At 51.2% G+C, this 16,888-nt stretch overlaps 3 protein-coding genes across 3 annotated transcripts; 1 reads left to right on the top strand and 2 right to left on the bottom strand.

Moving 5' to 3' along the window:
• Nucleotides 1-1,620: 1,620 nt before the first annotated feature.
• On the bottom strand, nucleotides 1,621-5,166 carry EAH_00003780 (non-transmembrane antigen, putative; the record flags this gene model as incomplete). Its single annotated transcript, XM_013397340.1, has 9 exons — nucleotides 1,621-1,787; nucleotides 1,935-2,155; nucleotides 2,262-2,526; nucleotides 2,721-2,898; nucleotides 3,117-3,647; nucleotides 3,757-3,890; nucleotides 4,119-4,232; nucleotides 4,340-4,416; nucleotides 5,126-5,166. The coding sequence occupies 9 exons, from the start codon at nucleotides 5,164-5,166 to the stop codon at nucleotides 1,621-1,623; spliced, it is 1,728 nt and encodes a 575-aa protein (XP_013252794.1).
• Nucleotides 5,167-8,649: 3,483 nt separating this feature from the next.
• On the top strand, nucleotides 8,650-12,701 carry EAH_00003770 (hypothetical protein, conserved; the record flags this gene model as incomplete). The annotated part of the gene is made up of 6 exons (XM_013397339.1): nucleotides 8,650-10,221; nucleotides 10,369-10,541; nucleotides 10,655-10,740; nucleotides 10,965-11,071; nucleotides 11,486-11,996; nucleotides 12,562-12,701. The coding sequence occupies 6 exons, from the start codon at nucleotides 8,650-8,652 to the stop codon at nucleotides 12,699-12,701; spliced, it is 2,589 nt and encodes an 862-aa protein (XP_013252793.1).
• Nucleotides 12,702-13,288: 587 nt separating this feature from the next.
• On the bottom strand, nucleotides 13,289-14,326 carry EAH_00003760 (hypothetical protein, conserved; the record flags this gene model as incomplete). Its single annotated transcript, XM_013397338.1, has 1 exon — nucleotides 13,289-14,326. One exon carries the CDS (start codon nucleotides 14,324-14,326, stop codon nucleotides 13,289-13,291), a length of 1,038 nt encoding a protein of 345 aa, XP_013252792.1.
• Nucleotides 14,327-16,888: the final 2,562 nt, after the last annotated feature.

Here is a 16,888-nt window from a genome sequence, read left to right as displayed (position 1 = left end):
TATATATATATATATATATATATATATATACGCAATTATGCATAAATTGGTACGAGGGGTTCCTGGTAATTGAACCCAGAACCTGTTAAATGCACAATATTCTACCATTAAGCTTACAACCGACAAGCGGGCGCTCTAAAGAAAATTATGACCGACTATTGTTAAAAGTCAAAAATAGAAGAGGAAATTTACAGGGTTTACAGGTGGTCAACAATGTATCTCACATCCACAGTGTTTGTGCATGCAGCAGAGATGGTTAGCTCATACTTGCATGCGGAGTTCCGTGGAGCAGGAGTCGCAGCGAGATGCGTTGGAACTCACGACAGACCGGGTTCTTTCCCCACTAGCCCCAGGCCTCTGCGCAAAGAACGCATTCTTTGCTCAGGACGCCTGAAAAATGAAGGGCCGGTCAGCCAGCTTCTGAGAACTTGTATCTCAACTCTGTGACGCTACTGCAGCTCATGGCTGTCCTCTGCTCAGAACCAGGACCCTCGATACACTTCGTAGCACCGGATTGTTTATCGGGGCAGGTGAGAGCAGCGATCACGATCATCACATCTGGGCGCCTGGTGCCCAGCAATAATTAGTAGCGGAGGTCCTTTGCGAAATAAAAGTCTCCAGATGTTCTCCCATAAACATTTCTCAAGAATTCAACCACTTTCGCCTCTTGCATACGTCAGATTCATCAGCCACTACTGGGTGTTCGAGTCATTTGAAGCTTCTAGCGCATGGCCATCGGTCCTACTGCGCCGAAATTCGGTGTACAATATCACTACGACGCAATGCAAGTGCGTACGCATCAGACATCTGCCCCTCATCAGGGCTCGACTGACACAGGTCTACGACGGTAGATCACTTCTGCACTTAAACCCAAAGTAAAAATTTTGGGTCTAACTGGGCTGGGACAGAGAAACTCATCAAGGTTCGTGACTCCTCAACTAGAGTTAGCACCTCGAGACGAGCAGAATATCTATTTTTTCCATTGTTCCTGGTGGATGCCTAGCCTTCTCTCGGTGTACTTTGCACCGCACAAACGGTGCACTGCTGAATAGGAAGAATTCGCCTGTATTCGTGTGATATGCGCTCCACACCCTCTCCAATAGACTGCCTACAATGGCCACGTGCCCGTGAGGGAAGACCGCAACCCATCGTTCCAAAGGGCAAGTAAATGAGAAGCCAACGTACTCTTTGGTCTTCAGGTATACAAAAATATGAAGATGGTGCGCTCAAAGTCACAATGGTTCTCGGAAGAAGCATTTCGAATCGCCATGGCATTGGGAAGCGGTGCCGGGGAGTTCCTGCCCAATGCTGTTAGAACAAGTAGGCCCTCTGCGAAGTCAAGCTATCGAATGCATCGATGCCTGGTAAATTATTTCAAGTCTCAACGCCAAACTAAACTTGACAAACCCCATCCTGGAGCTCCGGAACGGCACCTTCGATATGCATGCACTGCGCTGCCTCTTAAATCAAGTGTGGCCGCGTTGCGTGAGTCAAGACGTGCTTGTACCCAAAAAATATATTCGGGTGCAGAAATCCCTTCCATGATGGAGCACGTTGCAGACTCCATGTGCTCGCCATTAACTGCTCACCAATCATCTTCCTAGCCATCTGATGGAGTTGCTACGACCTGTCACGTAAGGATTCCCAAGCCCCTGTTGGATGTGCCCTCCCACCCGGATTTGGAATTGCACATATCCCGCTGCCTAGCACTGTTGGCACGCGGGGTTGGTCGTATTCATTGTTAGAGCCCATGGCTGAACTGGCCAAAAGTATTGTGCTACAACAACCTGCCCACACTTGCGGCAAAACGTTCAGCGGGCTGTCTAACTGGCTGAAAACATGTTCGACCTCCCGCGTTCAATGCTCGTCAACCATGCTTCACCCTGATTTCCTCGCTTTTATATTCAGCAACGACTGCCAGAGGCTCCAATTACCGTTAGGCCGCTCCTCCCTCTGCTGGACGCTCTGTACGATCGCTTCGAAGAGGTCCCTAGTGGTGGGGAACTTCTCACGAATCGCATGCAGCGTAACCTGCATGTGTGATAACCTCGTGTCCCCGAATGCCTTGTAATGCAGCTCTCGCCCGGCAGCTGCGGCAGAAATCCACTGCATAAGAGTTTTCAGTTCGTTGTCACCGCCAAATATAACGCATCCCCTGCACAAGCAGTGCACAATTCTACTACCACATTCAAAAGAATCCGAATCTCCAAATCCCTGTCACATATACAATGATACTGACAAAAAGCAATGTACTTGCTCACCATTTCCCAGTTGCTACCCCAGCCCTTGTTGCATGAATAGCATCCTCAAACGGGTCGCCCTGAAAGCCAAGAGCTGCCTTGAGAATCTCTCGCTTCATGCTGGGGGTGGAGTATTGCTCCCTTTCGTTCTTAACAATGATGGCATCAATAGCGACTACAGTTGTCTCGCGTCGTCCCATCGAATCCAAGGGAGTGTAGCCATGGATACTCCAGTGAGAGCCAACGGGGACCACAGGAGGAAACACCTGAAAGGTACCTTCGTAACCTGCCCACGCCGCATCGAATGCAAGCGCTTTATACATGGACTAAACACACGACCAAAAAGGGCTCCAGAGAAGAAACGATGCCACTGGATTTGATGTGCCGGCACTGCGGAACCACGAATCCCCAGCTGCTGGTAATCTAGTAAGCTTGGACATAAACAAAATGCGCGCTAGTGTTCTGTATGTAGATTGTCACCTGAATACAGAACGAAACTCTCAGCGCCCTTCACGACAACTGCCTCATCATCCTTCATGGCGCTCATGAACAGCATAATCACGTGTAACTCGGGCCTCAGCGCAAATATCAGTTCTTCCTGGGCAACGTGGCCTTCCCACATGCTTAGACCCCCAACATACATGTCTGCAAAATCGACCTGAGAAAACAAATAAACGGAAGCGCCTATCGTGAGCAAACGCAACTGCCTGATGCAATAATCAGACTTAGGAATAAATATGTACGGCGAAATTCACACAGAAGACCAAGCTGACTGCGTGCTGCAGCATGGTGCTGGAGGCAGTCAGCTGATGTCCTTCCCTAACAAACAAGCTTCAGCTGCTCTGATCCAATACAGCCCATGCAAGTGCAGTTCACCTGCAGGTCTCCATCGCTCTTCGTGATATCTCCATAAATATCGACCGTTGCGTCTGGGAGTGGAAGCGGCTGAGTAATGATTGTATTGACGTCGACTTCGTCTCGAGACACACTTTCTCCTTCCGGCCCCTCAAAAGTGGTGGCCGCCGGAGTGTGCAAGTAAAAGCTGATAATTTCGTCAGCGGGGGAAACATTTCGTGTCTTGCCATCGAATGTGATCTCTTGACACAAACAGGTAGCTGTGCACCTAGCCTGTGTGAAGTCACTGTCCTTGAGCATCTGCTGCCAGCAGGTGCCCATGGTTTTCCTCATGCTATTGAAGTATATCAGAGCAGCCTTGAGCTTCGGCTCCCGCTCAAGGAACCCCCGGTGATGCATATCCAGCGCATTGAGACGCAACCTACCCCAGGCGCGCAACAGCTTCCGCTGGTTTTGAGGAATTATTCCGAAGAAACTCGCAGCCATCAAGCAAAGTACTTGAATTCGTCGCAAATGAGTCGACTGCCTCAACCTCGTCATGTGCTTCAGTCCCTATTGCCACATTTGCACGCAAGGAACAATAATAAGTGAGACGCCAATCCGCAGCGGAATGCCAACACAATTCATAACCAGCTCCCCACACTGGAAACAGAAACCTTACCTGTGGGAAGAGAACCTGTATACGCATCGCAACACTCGCCAAGAATGGTAATGTAGTCGTGGAAAACGCCCTGTCGTGCGCCAAAAAAGTTGTCAGTCGCTGTATTCGCAATTGTCCACCACCACGGTAGTTCCCTGCGGAAAAAATGCTGGCAAAACAGCTAGCTGCAGTACAGACGCCGGTGTAAAACTGATATGGCGCCGCACGGCTTCACTTCTCAATTAAGCATCGGAGTTAGAAGCTCGTGCGGAAGCTAGGAACATGAAACGAAGAACACGACGAGGAACTGCTGCGCCGTTGCAGAAATTATCCTGCAGTTCCCAACGCAGTACCCTGGCGTGTCATGGCCAGAATGTAAATACCTGCCGCTCGAAGTAGATCCACAAAAAAATCTTCAAACTCTGATGCGCTAGAAGGAATATCACCGCCTTCAATGCCTGAGAGGATCTTTTGAATTCGCCTCTGGTGGGATTCCCCTGCAGGCCAGAGGACAGCAGACGGGACCTCCTCAATGCTAGCTGAAGGCGTCTGAGGGGCCCACGAAGCGTCGACAAACTTTGCCAGTACGGACATTATAACGAACCAGCTAAAGCTGCTGGAATGCATCCTAACCGCTCGTCTTCGTGGCCACTGGCTCCCAAACCACTCCATGGCTCTTGACTGTGTGAACAAGACGTATTACTAGCTTAAAGGCGGTGAAGGTCGATAAAGCCAGCGAAAGAACCAATTCTCGACTCCTGGTGCCCAACGTCGAAACTCGCCCATGCGCCAGCCAGTTTCAGAAAGCAGGCGACTCTCTACAGCCCAGCGACCAAAAAAGAAAAAGCAATAAGTCTGATGTTTAAAAAGTCCCTGAAGGCGATGTTCGGTACGGGAAACTCGAGGATTCGGACATCCAGGGCGTGAAGATGGGTGGGAGCGGGGCGATCTTGCTTCTAAGCGGCTCGCCACTAGCAGCATTAATGTAAACCACCAGCGCAGACATCAATAGCCCAGTAGGCAAGTCCCAGCGATGAAAACTATATTGCTTTTACAGATTGTTAGCTAATGTCTTCAAAGAAATGGGCACCATTCCAACTGACTACAAGATCATACCTTACGGCAAGCGATGCCTTGCAGTCCACCCCCATTCTATCCGAAGTCGGTAACGGATGCTTGGCCTAAGTAGGGCGTAGGCATTAAGGCTTAGGGCAACCCGAGCGCAAGGAGATATGCAATAACACTTTCTACAGAGCCATGCCAGAAGGCCAAAATGGGGTTTTTCTACTACGCAGTGCTGGCTTGCAGCATTACTCGCATCGAGGTGAGTTCCAACTAATTTAGGCCGCCTGCTCTTCTCCCCCAGTCGTAGGCCCTTGGGCCGTTGTACCCAGGACGTTTGGGGGAAGCAAGCTCCTTTTTGGAACACATAGCTTAGCCTTTTGACTCGACAGGGCAGGTCAAGAGGGCCCCCAGGCAGGATGGTGCACCCTCGATCCACTGAGGCCTGAGAAAGTTTTCAACAACTCTGTCCTTAGTTAGTGCATGCGGGAAAGGGGGCTCGGTTGTGGTGGCGCGTAGCGATGCCTCGCAACATTAGTTGCAGCGAGTTGCGGTGCAGCCCGTGACCGGCTGGCCGCTCTCCGCGTCAGCCCTGTGCCCTTCGTCGCTCTGCGCAGGACGAGTGGGGTCGAGGAGAGGGCAGCTGCTTTTAGTGGCTCGTATCTTAAGCCTGTTGGCTCTAGTGTAGCGAACGACTGTCCTCTGATAAGCTCTCTGACTCGTTGCGTTCGGTAGCATCGCTTGGTCAATCAAGACAGGTGCGGTGAGCGAACAACACCGCCACAGCAGCGCGGCCTCCGTGCACAGCATTGATTATTACAAAAGGCGCTACAAGACGGACAAAGGAAAAAAATTCTTAGATTGTCCCAAGGTGTTTGTCAAAGCTTTACCCCCTTCTCTTGCATAATTTATTGTGAGCAGGATCTGCCTTGTGGACGGGAAGCGACCAACAAATGGGTACCTCGTCGAGCTAAACTGTCTCAGTGTCTGTATCCCACCGAGAAATGCATTGCAGCGAAACGAATTTATGAAGCATGCTTCCACCTTCGCAGGCCGTCCAGAGATGATGGACGCCGCGCTGAGGGGGCAGCGGATGAATTCCTTGGACCTCTGGAATTGTGGTACAAGCTATCTACCTCAGCATGGGGATCACTTTTCAGAAGCACGTTCGGGATGTGGAGTACTTCCCGCATGCGCTATGACATAGGTTTACTCATGAGTTCCTTGCATCTCTGGGATTTTGGTAAGAGTTATCTTTCCAAGCATTGGGACCACTTTTCCGAAGCATGTTCGGACTGTGGAATACTTCCTGCATGCGCTTTGGCGTAGGTTTACTCCCAGGTAAGGAAGGGAACAGGCGCTGGCAGAAATGGGGAGTTAAACAGGGGAAGCTAGCGATAGAGTGCTGTTTCGAGAAGTATCAATCCTTGTTGAACAGAAGTCCAACTGTGGACTTGGTACTTCTATCAATGGTACATAGTAGAGCTGTCCCCTGCAGAGAGGTAAACGGCTCGGGTGCGATAAGGGAACAAAGGAATGGTTGACCTCGCCGGGGTGGTTTTCAAAACGACGCAGATACAGAGCCTATGGCCCTACCGAGATGCTTATCTGTTTTTTCTGCGAAAAAACAGAGTCATATCATTCGACATAGGGCACTCACGAAAGGTGAAGGGGCTGGAGAAAACCAAGACTTCGAGCAGCCCCGCTAGCGGAACCGACAATGCGGTCGGAGAAACGCTCTTGCACGAAAAATGCAAGGCAGTGATTGGGCCGAAACAGGTGACAGTAGCACCTACAGATCCATCTCGAGCTAACTCAGTGTTTCTACAAGTTCTCATTAGTGGTCAGTACTTGGCAGTGCTACTTTGCACAGGCTGCAAGGTAAGTCTGATATCAAGCTACGGCCAGGATCTGCAATGTACAGTCTTTGCGTTGGCGGACTGTCCGCGGCTATGACTAGTAAACGGCAGACAGGAAACGAGAATCGGCAAAATAATGGGTGTAGAGTATTAGTTTAATTCAGAAACGGGTCATATTTCCAAGATACGGGATTTCCATGTTGAGCCAATTCACCACGACACTATCCTAGGTGTGGCATGGGTTACCGAGCGATGGGCTCACATGCGGCCCGCAGATGACACTGTTGAGGTGCTTTTTCCGGAAGATGATAAAAGAGCGCCGCTCTTAGAGCGCACAGCGATATTTGCACCCTATACTGTAAAAGGAGTGGGAGCAGTGTCCTACGCAGTGCAGAGAAGGTGCAGGAAACAACAGAAAGATGCACTATTTGGTGATTGTCGTACGAACAATGCGATTTTTGAGGATTTGACGTGGTAAAAGCACGAGGGATAGCAGAGGTAGGCACAGACGAAGGAAGATTTATCAGGCACAGGGTGTAGTAAGGAGCTTCCAGAGGGCTGCGCATCTCGTGGATGACCAGCGCACTGCGTCTAACTTTTAGCCCAACGTCAAGCGTTGCTCAGCCATACAGGGTATCGCCGCAACTTGAACAAAAAATTAAGTGGCTAACGGACGAGCTGCTAGAAAAAGGCAAAGTTCAACCGTCAACGCAATTCGATGCTGAAACACTTCAGAGGCCGCATAGCCTAACCGCATCTGGTCTCCCCTTCAGTCACCAAATCTCCTGGGGGCAGCAGCACAGGTGCTGCTGCCTTGGGATGGTGCAGAGAAGAAGCAGCCTGCCATGAATTGCAGCACACCTTGCCACAACACCTGGTGCCAGGCAAACCTGCATGCAAGCGTAGCCAAGCCTTCCGCTGCTGTCAGCTCTACTATTGTAGAAAACTGCCAAAAACTAATTTGACCCTCAGCAGCCAGCCTGCACGCAAGTAGAAATGCGCGTACTAACTTCAGACGGAAAATTCTCGGCAGAGCTTGCTCCAGCAGAGTTGCGCCCACATACCTAAGTTTCATCTTGGTGCTTGCACCAACAATTTTTCAACACTCACGCTGCCCTCAGTAGCCCGCCTGCATGCAAGTAGAAACACGTCTACTTCAACTACACCATTAGCATGCTTTTACGCGAACGGCGAGATGCAGCGTCATCGAGGCCCTGCAGCTCACTGACCACTTGTGAGTTGCGCTGATGCCCCATCTCCTCTTGCGAACTCCTGCAAGGGGAAAGGATGATCCACATTTGTATACAGACAGATGAGCATCGTACGCATTGTGTACTGCGCGGTAGCACCCGCGTACTCGATAGCCGGCTGTAGCCACTCGTGTGACGTAAGGAGGAAAACAAGAGCTACTCAACGTTAATTTTCATCATAAGTGTAACCACTAGGATATTATGGAACGCATAGAAAGAGGCCCTCTTCTCCGTTAGGTTTGGGTGGTTGGCGCTTGGCTTGTGTGCTTGTGAGTTTCGGCGAGAAAGCTTTGCTTGGTGACCCGATGTGCTCATTGCTCTCTTCTCTACTCGTACAGGTTTCTTGTATCATTTGCAAAGAGTTTATGTATTTAGTCATAGATGGGCTTTTAGTGAAGCACTTGCCCAGTTTGTCACACTTGTTTGAGACGCCTGTCGCAGACTGCTCTGGCTGGTGTCAGAGTGCTTGCGATATCTGCAGAACTTCCGTCATTTCTGTTCCTCCAAATCACCTTTTTCTTAATTTCTCGCATCCCCCTGACCTCCTCACAAGGGGGTGGCTGAGGGGTGGCTGCCATAACTGTGATGCGCATCGTCTGCGTCCCTTGCCTGGCCGTGTGTCCGTCGTTGGACTTACCTTCTGGTTGTCTTTTGTCTTGTTTAAACCACCACTTCCCCACTCCTCCTGTATGCCCTCTTAGCGGGAATCTTTAATTGAGGTCGCAAGTACGGAGCAGGCGGTGATGTTGTGTTCTGCAGCAGTGCCGGATCAGCAGGCAACCATTGAAGCGATGGAGCTGCACGGCGCATCCAGCAGTCGCCGCTCTAGGGACCCTAGAGGGCCTATAGTAGCGGAGAGTGCAACGGCAAGCTGTCAGGCGTGCAGTGAATCTTGCTCCTCGGTTCACCTGCAGGAGTCCCACCGTGCCGGTGATGACAACACAGCTGCAGAGAGGGCGGCCGTAGAGAAGATCCACCTCCTTCCTGTTTCTCGAGAGGCTCCAAAGGCCTGGGTTTTCGCCGCCCTCACCGGGCTCATGAAGGAGGGAAAAACGGTTCGCCAGTATCTGTACCTAAAGGTCAAGCGGCCAATCAAGGAGTCCATGGCCTCAAAAAATAAGACGATGGCTCAGGAGCAGCGGCAGAAGCCGCAACCGCAGGGGAGGCAACAACAGCACGAGCGACAACAACAGGGACAAGAACACGAACATGAACAGCAACAACAGTATCAACGTGACGAGCCGAGCAGCACCTTAGAAACATCTGACGACGAATATACGTATATTGTCGTGGCTTGCCTGCCGCATTCAGGCGTCGTAACTTCCTCCACCGTCGTCTTCACCTCTGGCAGTCCTCTCCAGCCTTTGCGCCGAGTGCAGCTGTTAGCGCTCATCCACCCAAACAGCGCATATGCACGCCGGGCAGGCGTTGCTTCTTACTCGGAGGCGCTGCAGAGGGGGGTTGTGGGAGAATTCAGTACTAGCAACAACAGCAATAGCGGCAGCCGCAGAGACCAGCAAAATCAGGGGCCCCAACGCTTGGCATTTGAAGCGGCAGGTAACTCCGAAGGCGGCAGCGACAATAGCAGTAGCGGAGGCGGCGCGGAGAACTCTGCAGGAGCACCAGTTGCAGCTGCGGAGGCAGAGCACCGTCGTCTGCAGTTAGGCTCTCCTTTTGACTGGAGTGTTTTCGACGGTACTGGCGAGAGGCGGCGCAGACGGCAAAGGCCGCCGAGGGAGTACAATCGGGCTGAAGAAGTCATTGCTGCTGTGCTTGACGACTCTGACGTGGGTTCGGGGTCGGGCGAGGACGAGTCGGGCGATGAACATGACATGGGTGGAGGTGTCCCGTTCCGTCTTGGTGATGCCGCTGGGCCTGAGGAATGTTCCGCGGATTCCCTCACTCGCCATCAACAGCAACGAAGGCAGGAGGACGAGCAGCAGGTTCTGGAGCCGGAACAGCCGTTATTCAGGCAGCAGCGGACTTTGCAGCTGAATTTCAACTTTTCACCTTCCTTCGATGACCAACGTATACGGGGACGTGGGTCTGAGCGCCCAAAGGCAGGAGCCCAGGCAAAAGCAGAGTCCAACTTGAGTGAAAAAGTACTGTTTTATGACTTCGTGGCCCCTTACTTTCGAGCGAGGAATGGGGAAGCGTCTCTCCCTTGCTCCCATGCCACAGCAGCGGACGGTGGCAGCTGTCGAGACACCGCAGTGGTTGTGTTTCCTGGAAAAAAACTGGTCATTAAAGACATGACTTTTGTTGTTTGGGCTACAGATCCGGGCAACGGGCCTGGCTTCGTCTGGAAAGACACGGTGAGGCTGCAGACACATGTTGTCTTACTCTTGAGTTATCTTCTGAACCTAATGCGCACATGAATTTCATTGTTATGATTCTTTCGCTCCTCCTGTCTTGTCCCATATTACGGGGGCAATTCTTTTCATGCGGTTTGCGTGCTCCAGGCTATTTATATATCTGTGGATCCGTGGGGCGAGTACAGACGAGTTCACATACTGCCTTTTGCCGATACATTACCAACGACATATTCTTTCCGTCTTTTTGAAGATTACCTGCAGCCATTTCTGAAGGAGCAGCCGTGGCGCCTGATTAGAAAGGGGGACATATTCACCTTCAGGTCTGGCGAGTAACAGCGCGGCACTTCAGGCACTTGGCAGCAGGTGGCTTTATCTCCCGTCGTGTGAGCCCAATAAACTGTACTGCCACCTTTGCTTGTCGGGACTGCTACAGGGGAGTTGAATTTAAAGTCATCGCCACGGAACCCTCCACCGTCCCAGTCGCCCGAGTCGGACCAGAAACAGTCGTCCACTTTGAGGGTATGCAGACGGACAGCTGCTCATTCACATATCTCATTTAGAAAGCTACATATATTTCAGTACACAAGAGTGATGCACAGTTACGCATTGGCGTTTTCATTTTACTACGAAGTAGAGAAATGCAGTGCAACGTACATGCGCATATGTATGCATATATGGCTGGTTGTTTCTAAGCTAAGGCGGCCTTGATCTTTTGACGTGGGCTGCTGGGGTCTGCGGTTCAGGGTCATTGAACCCTTCCCTCATCGATATTTTGCCTCCAGATGTCCTCTCCCGTGTCCGCCGCCTTCCTGCACGGGTTCAGCCCTTCGCCATTGTGGCAGCAGCGCAGGTGCGTTGGGTTCCTTGCATGTGAAGTCCAGCCAGCCAAAGTTTAGACGTGGAGACCAGCCCATACAGGTAGTAGAGCCTAGCCTAGTTGGCTTATCATAGTTCTAAAGCAGTTCGAGTTTGCGGTTCTTTTTTGGCTAGAGAATGCATCTTGGCTTGTGATTTGGTGGTTCGGTTTAGGGCTAGGGGGTTTTGGGTTAGAGTTCTCGATAGGGCTTTCGTCTGGGTTATGTGCTGTGGTGATAGTTTGACATGAGGACTCCGTACCAGCGACAGTAAAGGAATCACTGGACTTTGGCAGGTGTTGGCATGCTTGCTGCAGCATGTTTGCTGCAGCATGATTGGTGCGACATGTTTGCAACAGGTTATTTGCTACAGCGTATCTCCTGCTCGGTGTTGGGTGCTGCGTGTACAGTCCTTGGATCCGCAGTTACTGCTGCGGGTGATGCCTTCTGGAGGTTTGAGGGGAGGTTCTCGGGGGATCGATGAGGGTCTAGAGGCGGCGGTCAAGCGGCAGCTGGTCGGGCCCTTTTGTCTTTCTGAGTACCGACGGCTCTATGGTCACTTGTGCACGCGAGGCCCTCAGGGGGACGCGCAGGAGGAAACGGGAAAGGACACAGAAGAGGCATCAGCGGTGGCCACACCGGGGAGAGTACAGAGTCGATCTGTAACACCGTCGCGTTCAGCAAAAGCTGCAGCAGTCGGGGGGGAGCTGGAGGCACCCTGCTGTACCGTATGTACATTGCAGCTGCAAGATGGCACGGAGTCTGTTACCCTAACCTGTGGTCATGCCTTTCACTGGGAATGTGCAAGGGCATGGCTCCGCTGCAGCGCCACCTGTCCCAATTGCAGGGCCCAGGTAGTGCTTCCTAGAGGCGCCCCCCGAGAACCAGGGGACGCGAGCAGCAACTCCCAGAGGAATGTTGGTAACGCAGCTCTGGGGTTTGTGCGGAATGCCTGGGCAGAGTTTTTCAGCGCCTGAAGCTTCCGAAGCCCTCCAAGCTGCAAGGACGCTGCCTGCCCAACTAGAATTTAGGTTTTGGACACGTTGGGGGAAACTTACAGGTGAGAGAGGGACAGCTGCAGGACCGAAGAGACACTGCTCAAGACAGCTGCAGTACCGAAGAGACACTGCTCAAGCGTATACAGACAGCTGGAAACTGTTGTGCGGATGGGTTTAGCTCCTTGCTCTAGGTCAAGGTCTCTTCTGTAGGCAGAATGTCTGTTGACTTTGGAGCGCTGCATGCGGGGCGTGCATGGCATGGAGTGCTGTGAAGACCCAGCGGGAGCTTTGATTACGTCGTACTGTTCTGGTTGTATATATCACTTTCAGCGCTTGTCACACGTATGACCTGCACGCGCTTGCTGGAATTGACTCTGACCCAGTTGGCGTGAGAGGTATTGTATATGTACGCGAAAAAAGTAGGGTACATGTACTTCTGAACACTGCACCTTCCTTGTAGTCACCCTTTCAAAGCCGGTTTCAACTAGGCGGCAGAGGGAGAACGGCACCTTCTCAGCGAGCCGGGAGGAGCTTCAGCGGCACTGACTTTACCAGTAGAGGCGTTGGATTGGCACTCATTGCTCTGCGCGATCGTTACTGCAAGGGCATTGATGATGTTGCCCATTGACGCTGCTGTACTGTAGGCTTTGTGCACTGTGCATGGGTGGGCGTGCGCAATGCGTGCCACGTGTATGCCGGCTTCGAAACGCCAGGAAAAGCTAGTTGCCCAGTGGCCTACCGCTGCTCCGCAACGAACAAGAGTTAGGGGGGTTCTGGGCTGCAAAAAGTAAAAGTTTATTTGCTCGGCAAGAGGAGGGGGGGCGCTTCTATTGCTCCAAGTAGAGACGACATTAAGTAGGCAGAAGTCTAGAAACTTAACTGTAGAACAAGGCTATCCTATATTAAATCCCAAACATTGTTAATGGCCTCAGAACTGTCCTCAGAACTGTTGGGGCCGCGTGGTTGGCGCCTTCCCCTCTTCCAAAGCCTCCTCCGAGCTTTCGTGGGCGTCGGACGGTGGTTCTTTGGTCGCCCTTCATGCTGCCTACTTCGGATGGACACGCTTTGGCGATATCAACGGAAAGTGGCAGCGGAGTTCTAGCCTGTCTTCTCGTTAGCCTCTATGTTTGCCCTCCTTTGTGTGCTGTTCGTCGTCTTCTAGGTTTCCTCTCTCTTACGTGTCGCATTGGGAGTGCTCAGCGAGTGTTGGGAGGTTTAGCGCGGCAGTTTTTCGGCCATAAACTTGTCATGCTTCTGCTTGCTTTTGACCATCCAGCAGCACAGAAGGAGCACGGCAAAGAAGATAAGGATGCAGACCATAAGCAGCACCAACAAGGGCCCATGAAAAGTGGCAGGAGAATCAAAATCCAACCCTACAGTGGTGCCCATAACCTGGCGAGGCATGTAAACTGGCATACCCGTGTGTGCTAGCGCTGGGTTCTGCATCATCCCCCCTATTTGCCCCCAATTCAAAAACGAGTAAGGCGCCGATTCAGCAGTCATGGGAACCCCACGCTTATCTAGTTCCCCTTTGATTGGCATCCCCATATCTCCCTCCCCGTCTGCTTTTCCCACGAGAACAGCTCCCAGGTTATCCGGGCTGCTCAGTAAACCTTTATATGAAGCTTTTGCAGCTGTTGCTGCTGACCCGTCGAGTTGTAGCATGACTAGGGATTTTGCAGTCAAGTTTTGGGGGTAGGATAATGAGGGTTCCGCCTCAGCTTCCAGTAGCCGCTGGTGCTCCAACTGAGCAAACTGATGCTTCATTAGGCTGAACGCTTTAGCCCGCACCTCTTCGCTTAAGGCGAGGTGCGCTTCAGGGGCATCTTCCCACTCAAGTTGTTTGCCTCCGAAGCGTCGAGCGCAGGCGGCAAGCCGCACAAAGCATATGATCGCTAGAAATAAAACAATGTTCCCCTTCACCCTCCCATTTGCTTTCATAGTGAAATAGCGAGCTAGAGCCAATGGGTTTGGATCTGGCAAACGCACTTCTCTCTTTGCCGTTGCAGCACCCGCCAGAGAATTGCGGAGACGAGAGCTAGCAGAACGCCTTTTTTTGTAAGATCCTGTCTGCAGTGAGATCATCTCGAAGCAGCAGCAGGCCTCTGCTGTTCTACCAGCAGGCTGTTCCTGGCCTTGGTGTCTCGCTGGACGCTTTAAGCCTGGCTGACTGTCTGATTCTCCTGCCAGGCTATCCTGAAGATGTTCGTGGGGAGGTACCTGATAACCTGACAACGCGAACCGCCTAGCCATGACGATGCCTGTGAAAAGGGTTCTAATGAGCGCGCCGAGAACCTCTGTGCTGTTTCAGCTTTCCTGTGCCTCCTTGCAGCCTCCGTGGCTGCGCGCTGCGAAACAGGCTAAAGGACCACCGATTAGTAGTTCTGGACTTTTCAAAGCTCTGTTTCAAGCTATTGTCCGCCGGGAGTACTAATTTCTTTCTCGCTGAAGACTGCCGCCGATAATCTCGCCCAGATCACAGGCGATGGGCGCGGGTCGGGAAACCGCAAACGAAGATGTCCACAAAGGTGCACGGCTGGTTTTCGAGTGAACTTCCAAAAATATTGAACACAAGATTTATGTTGAGTGTATTTCTTCGATAAAAAAAGAAATATGGGTTTGTGGTTATCTGAGACTCATAGCCCCGTTGACGCGGCCTCAAGCACTAGGGGAGCATAGAGCAGTGGGAAGACTTAACCGGTTTGTCTCCGCTCAGCTGTTTGCCAACTTCTGAGTCCTCCAGATATTCGTAAGTGCGATGCAAAATACAAATTCATGTTGAATTCAAGCAGACAATGTAGACATAATCCTCTTATTCAGAGCCGCTGGTTAGCTGGACCAGCGCTGGATAACACCACTGGTCCAGCCACAGCGAGATCAGTTTCGAGCAACTGTAGCATCACCTCAACGGCATCTGAGCAATAGGGATAAAATCTGAGCATGTGAATATAAAATGCTAAAGTATGTCACGTAATACCTTCACAAGTCCTCGAGACAAGAATAGCTGCACTGTCAGAGCAAGCACAACACATTTGCGCATCCCGACAGCAAACACCGTGCCCACGGCAAGGCAAGAAAGTGAATATTTAGCAAAGTCGTACTTTTCCAGGGTGAAGTGGGCTTGGGAGTTCCTTTTGGCTTGGGGAGAACTACGCTAGACCGGAGAAGCTCCCAAGCACGAAACCTTCATGGCGTTGTTCACTGCAAGCGTTTCTTGGCCGATTGTGCGAAAAGATTGAAAACTTCAAAAATAAGGCAACCGAAGAAGGTTTTTCAAGGGCTGCTGAACGGGAACGGGGACAGTGCTGGCGCCGACCATATCCAAGTTGGAAGCTCGCATATGACTTAACGGCCGTGAGCTTTGCAGCTTCATTCTGATAGCAATTCCATTATCTAATTGCAGCAAGCGCCTTCAACAGGTACAACTGCGCCTCATAGTTCCAGAAGTTAGACAGGGGTGAGGGTTCATTTCATGCATTTTGCGGAGAAAGTTCGTTTCGCCCAACATCGACAAGGAATTGACAACTGGCACAGCGAAACTGAATTCTAAGCAAAATGCAGGGAAATTTCCATCTTAACGCCGTCAGAGGCAAATAGGAGTAATGAGGCTTCGTCCGATACTTTAGTAGCGAAGGGAAGGCAAAAATTGCCTCAATTCATCTTGGTACCACGTACCACAGTAACTACCACCGCTCAAGGGTAGGTAGGTGGACCAGAATGGCTTGCTCTACAAGTATAGTTGCTTTGCTTTAACATCTTCTCAAATTGCTCTTGTATATTGCGTAGTTTAGAGATAGCCAAGGCTGTAAAAATACATCGGGCGTCTTGAAAAGCGCATCGTCCACGAAACAAACGAGAAATGGCCACTAACCTCAGATCATAAAGCTAAAAACGGATTTAAGAAGAGAAGCATGGAGCACTTAAAGCTCATGGGCTTACATTGTCGCATTGCTGCTGTCGTGTCTCGTTAATGCACAAGCAAACCCGAATGGCAAACTTTCAAAATTCCGTTTTCCCAACTGCACGCCCACAGTGAAAATTTTTTTCTACGGTAGCCCCATTTTCCTAATCTCGTCCACAATCTGTTGGAGCCAATTCCAATTCTGAGAGTCCACAATCTGTTGGAGCTAATTCCAATTCTGAGAAGCGACGGAATACAGACACATGAGCAGAAGCGATTGCTAATGCATAGGCGAGACCCAGTGATGTTCGGAACCGTCCCCCAGCGGGTTTCAGGCCTGCCTCGCGAACAAAGAGATAATCGTCCCTCACTTGAGCACCATTATGGAAGAGAACGGCTTCAGTAAGAGAGGAAGCTGCCTCCGCGCTCAGCAGTTGGTTGATGGACCCCAAGAAAAAAACGCCAGGGAGGCGACGAGAAGTGGCAAGGAGCGAGGATGGATTGAGTGCTTCAAAGCCGGTGGGATGTCTTCCCAAACAGTTGATACAAGAGTTAGCTGTGGCTTGCCAAATCAAAATGGTGCTACTTTGATTCGTTACGCACAGTGCGTATCTCGTGGCTAGTAACATTCAGGAGCATGGGTTTGGCTTACGTGAACCCTCCAGTGCTCCAATTGCCTCATCCGGAGCTACAGCGTATCTTGTTTTGTTATTTCTCTTATCTTATGCTGTGGGGCCCTCCTATCGTGGCTACGGCGAGGACTTGCCTAACATGGCAACACTAGGGATTTTGTGCTGTCACCTCGCACGCAGCTGGCAAACCCATAGAAGATTCAAACTGTAAATTCAGCCTCCTGACAAAAGTGTAAAAGTTGTACCAGTAGAGAAAGAAGGCTTCGTAGCTTTTGGAAAGTT

Source organism: Eimeria acervulina, genomic scaffold (genome assembly GCF_000499425.1).
Source record: "Eimeria acervulina Houghton genomic scaffold, Eah_scaff13, whole genome shotgun sequence".
NCBI lineage: Eukaryota > Apicomplexa > Conoidasida > Eucoccidiorida > Eimeriidae > Eimeria > Eimeria acervulina.
Note: the sequence above shows the minus strand (reverse complement) of the source record. Positions and strands in the feature narration are given on the sequence as shown.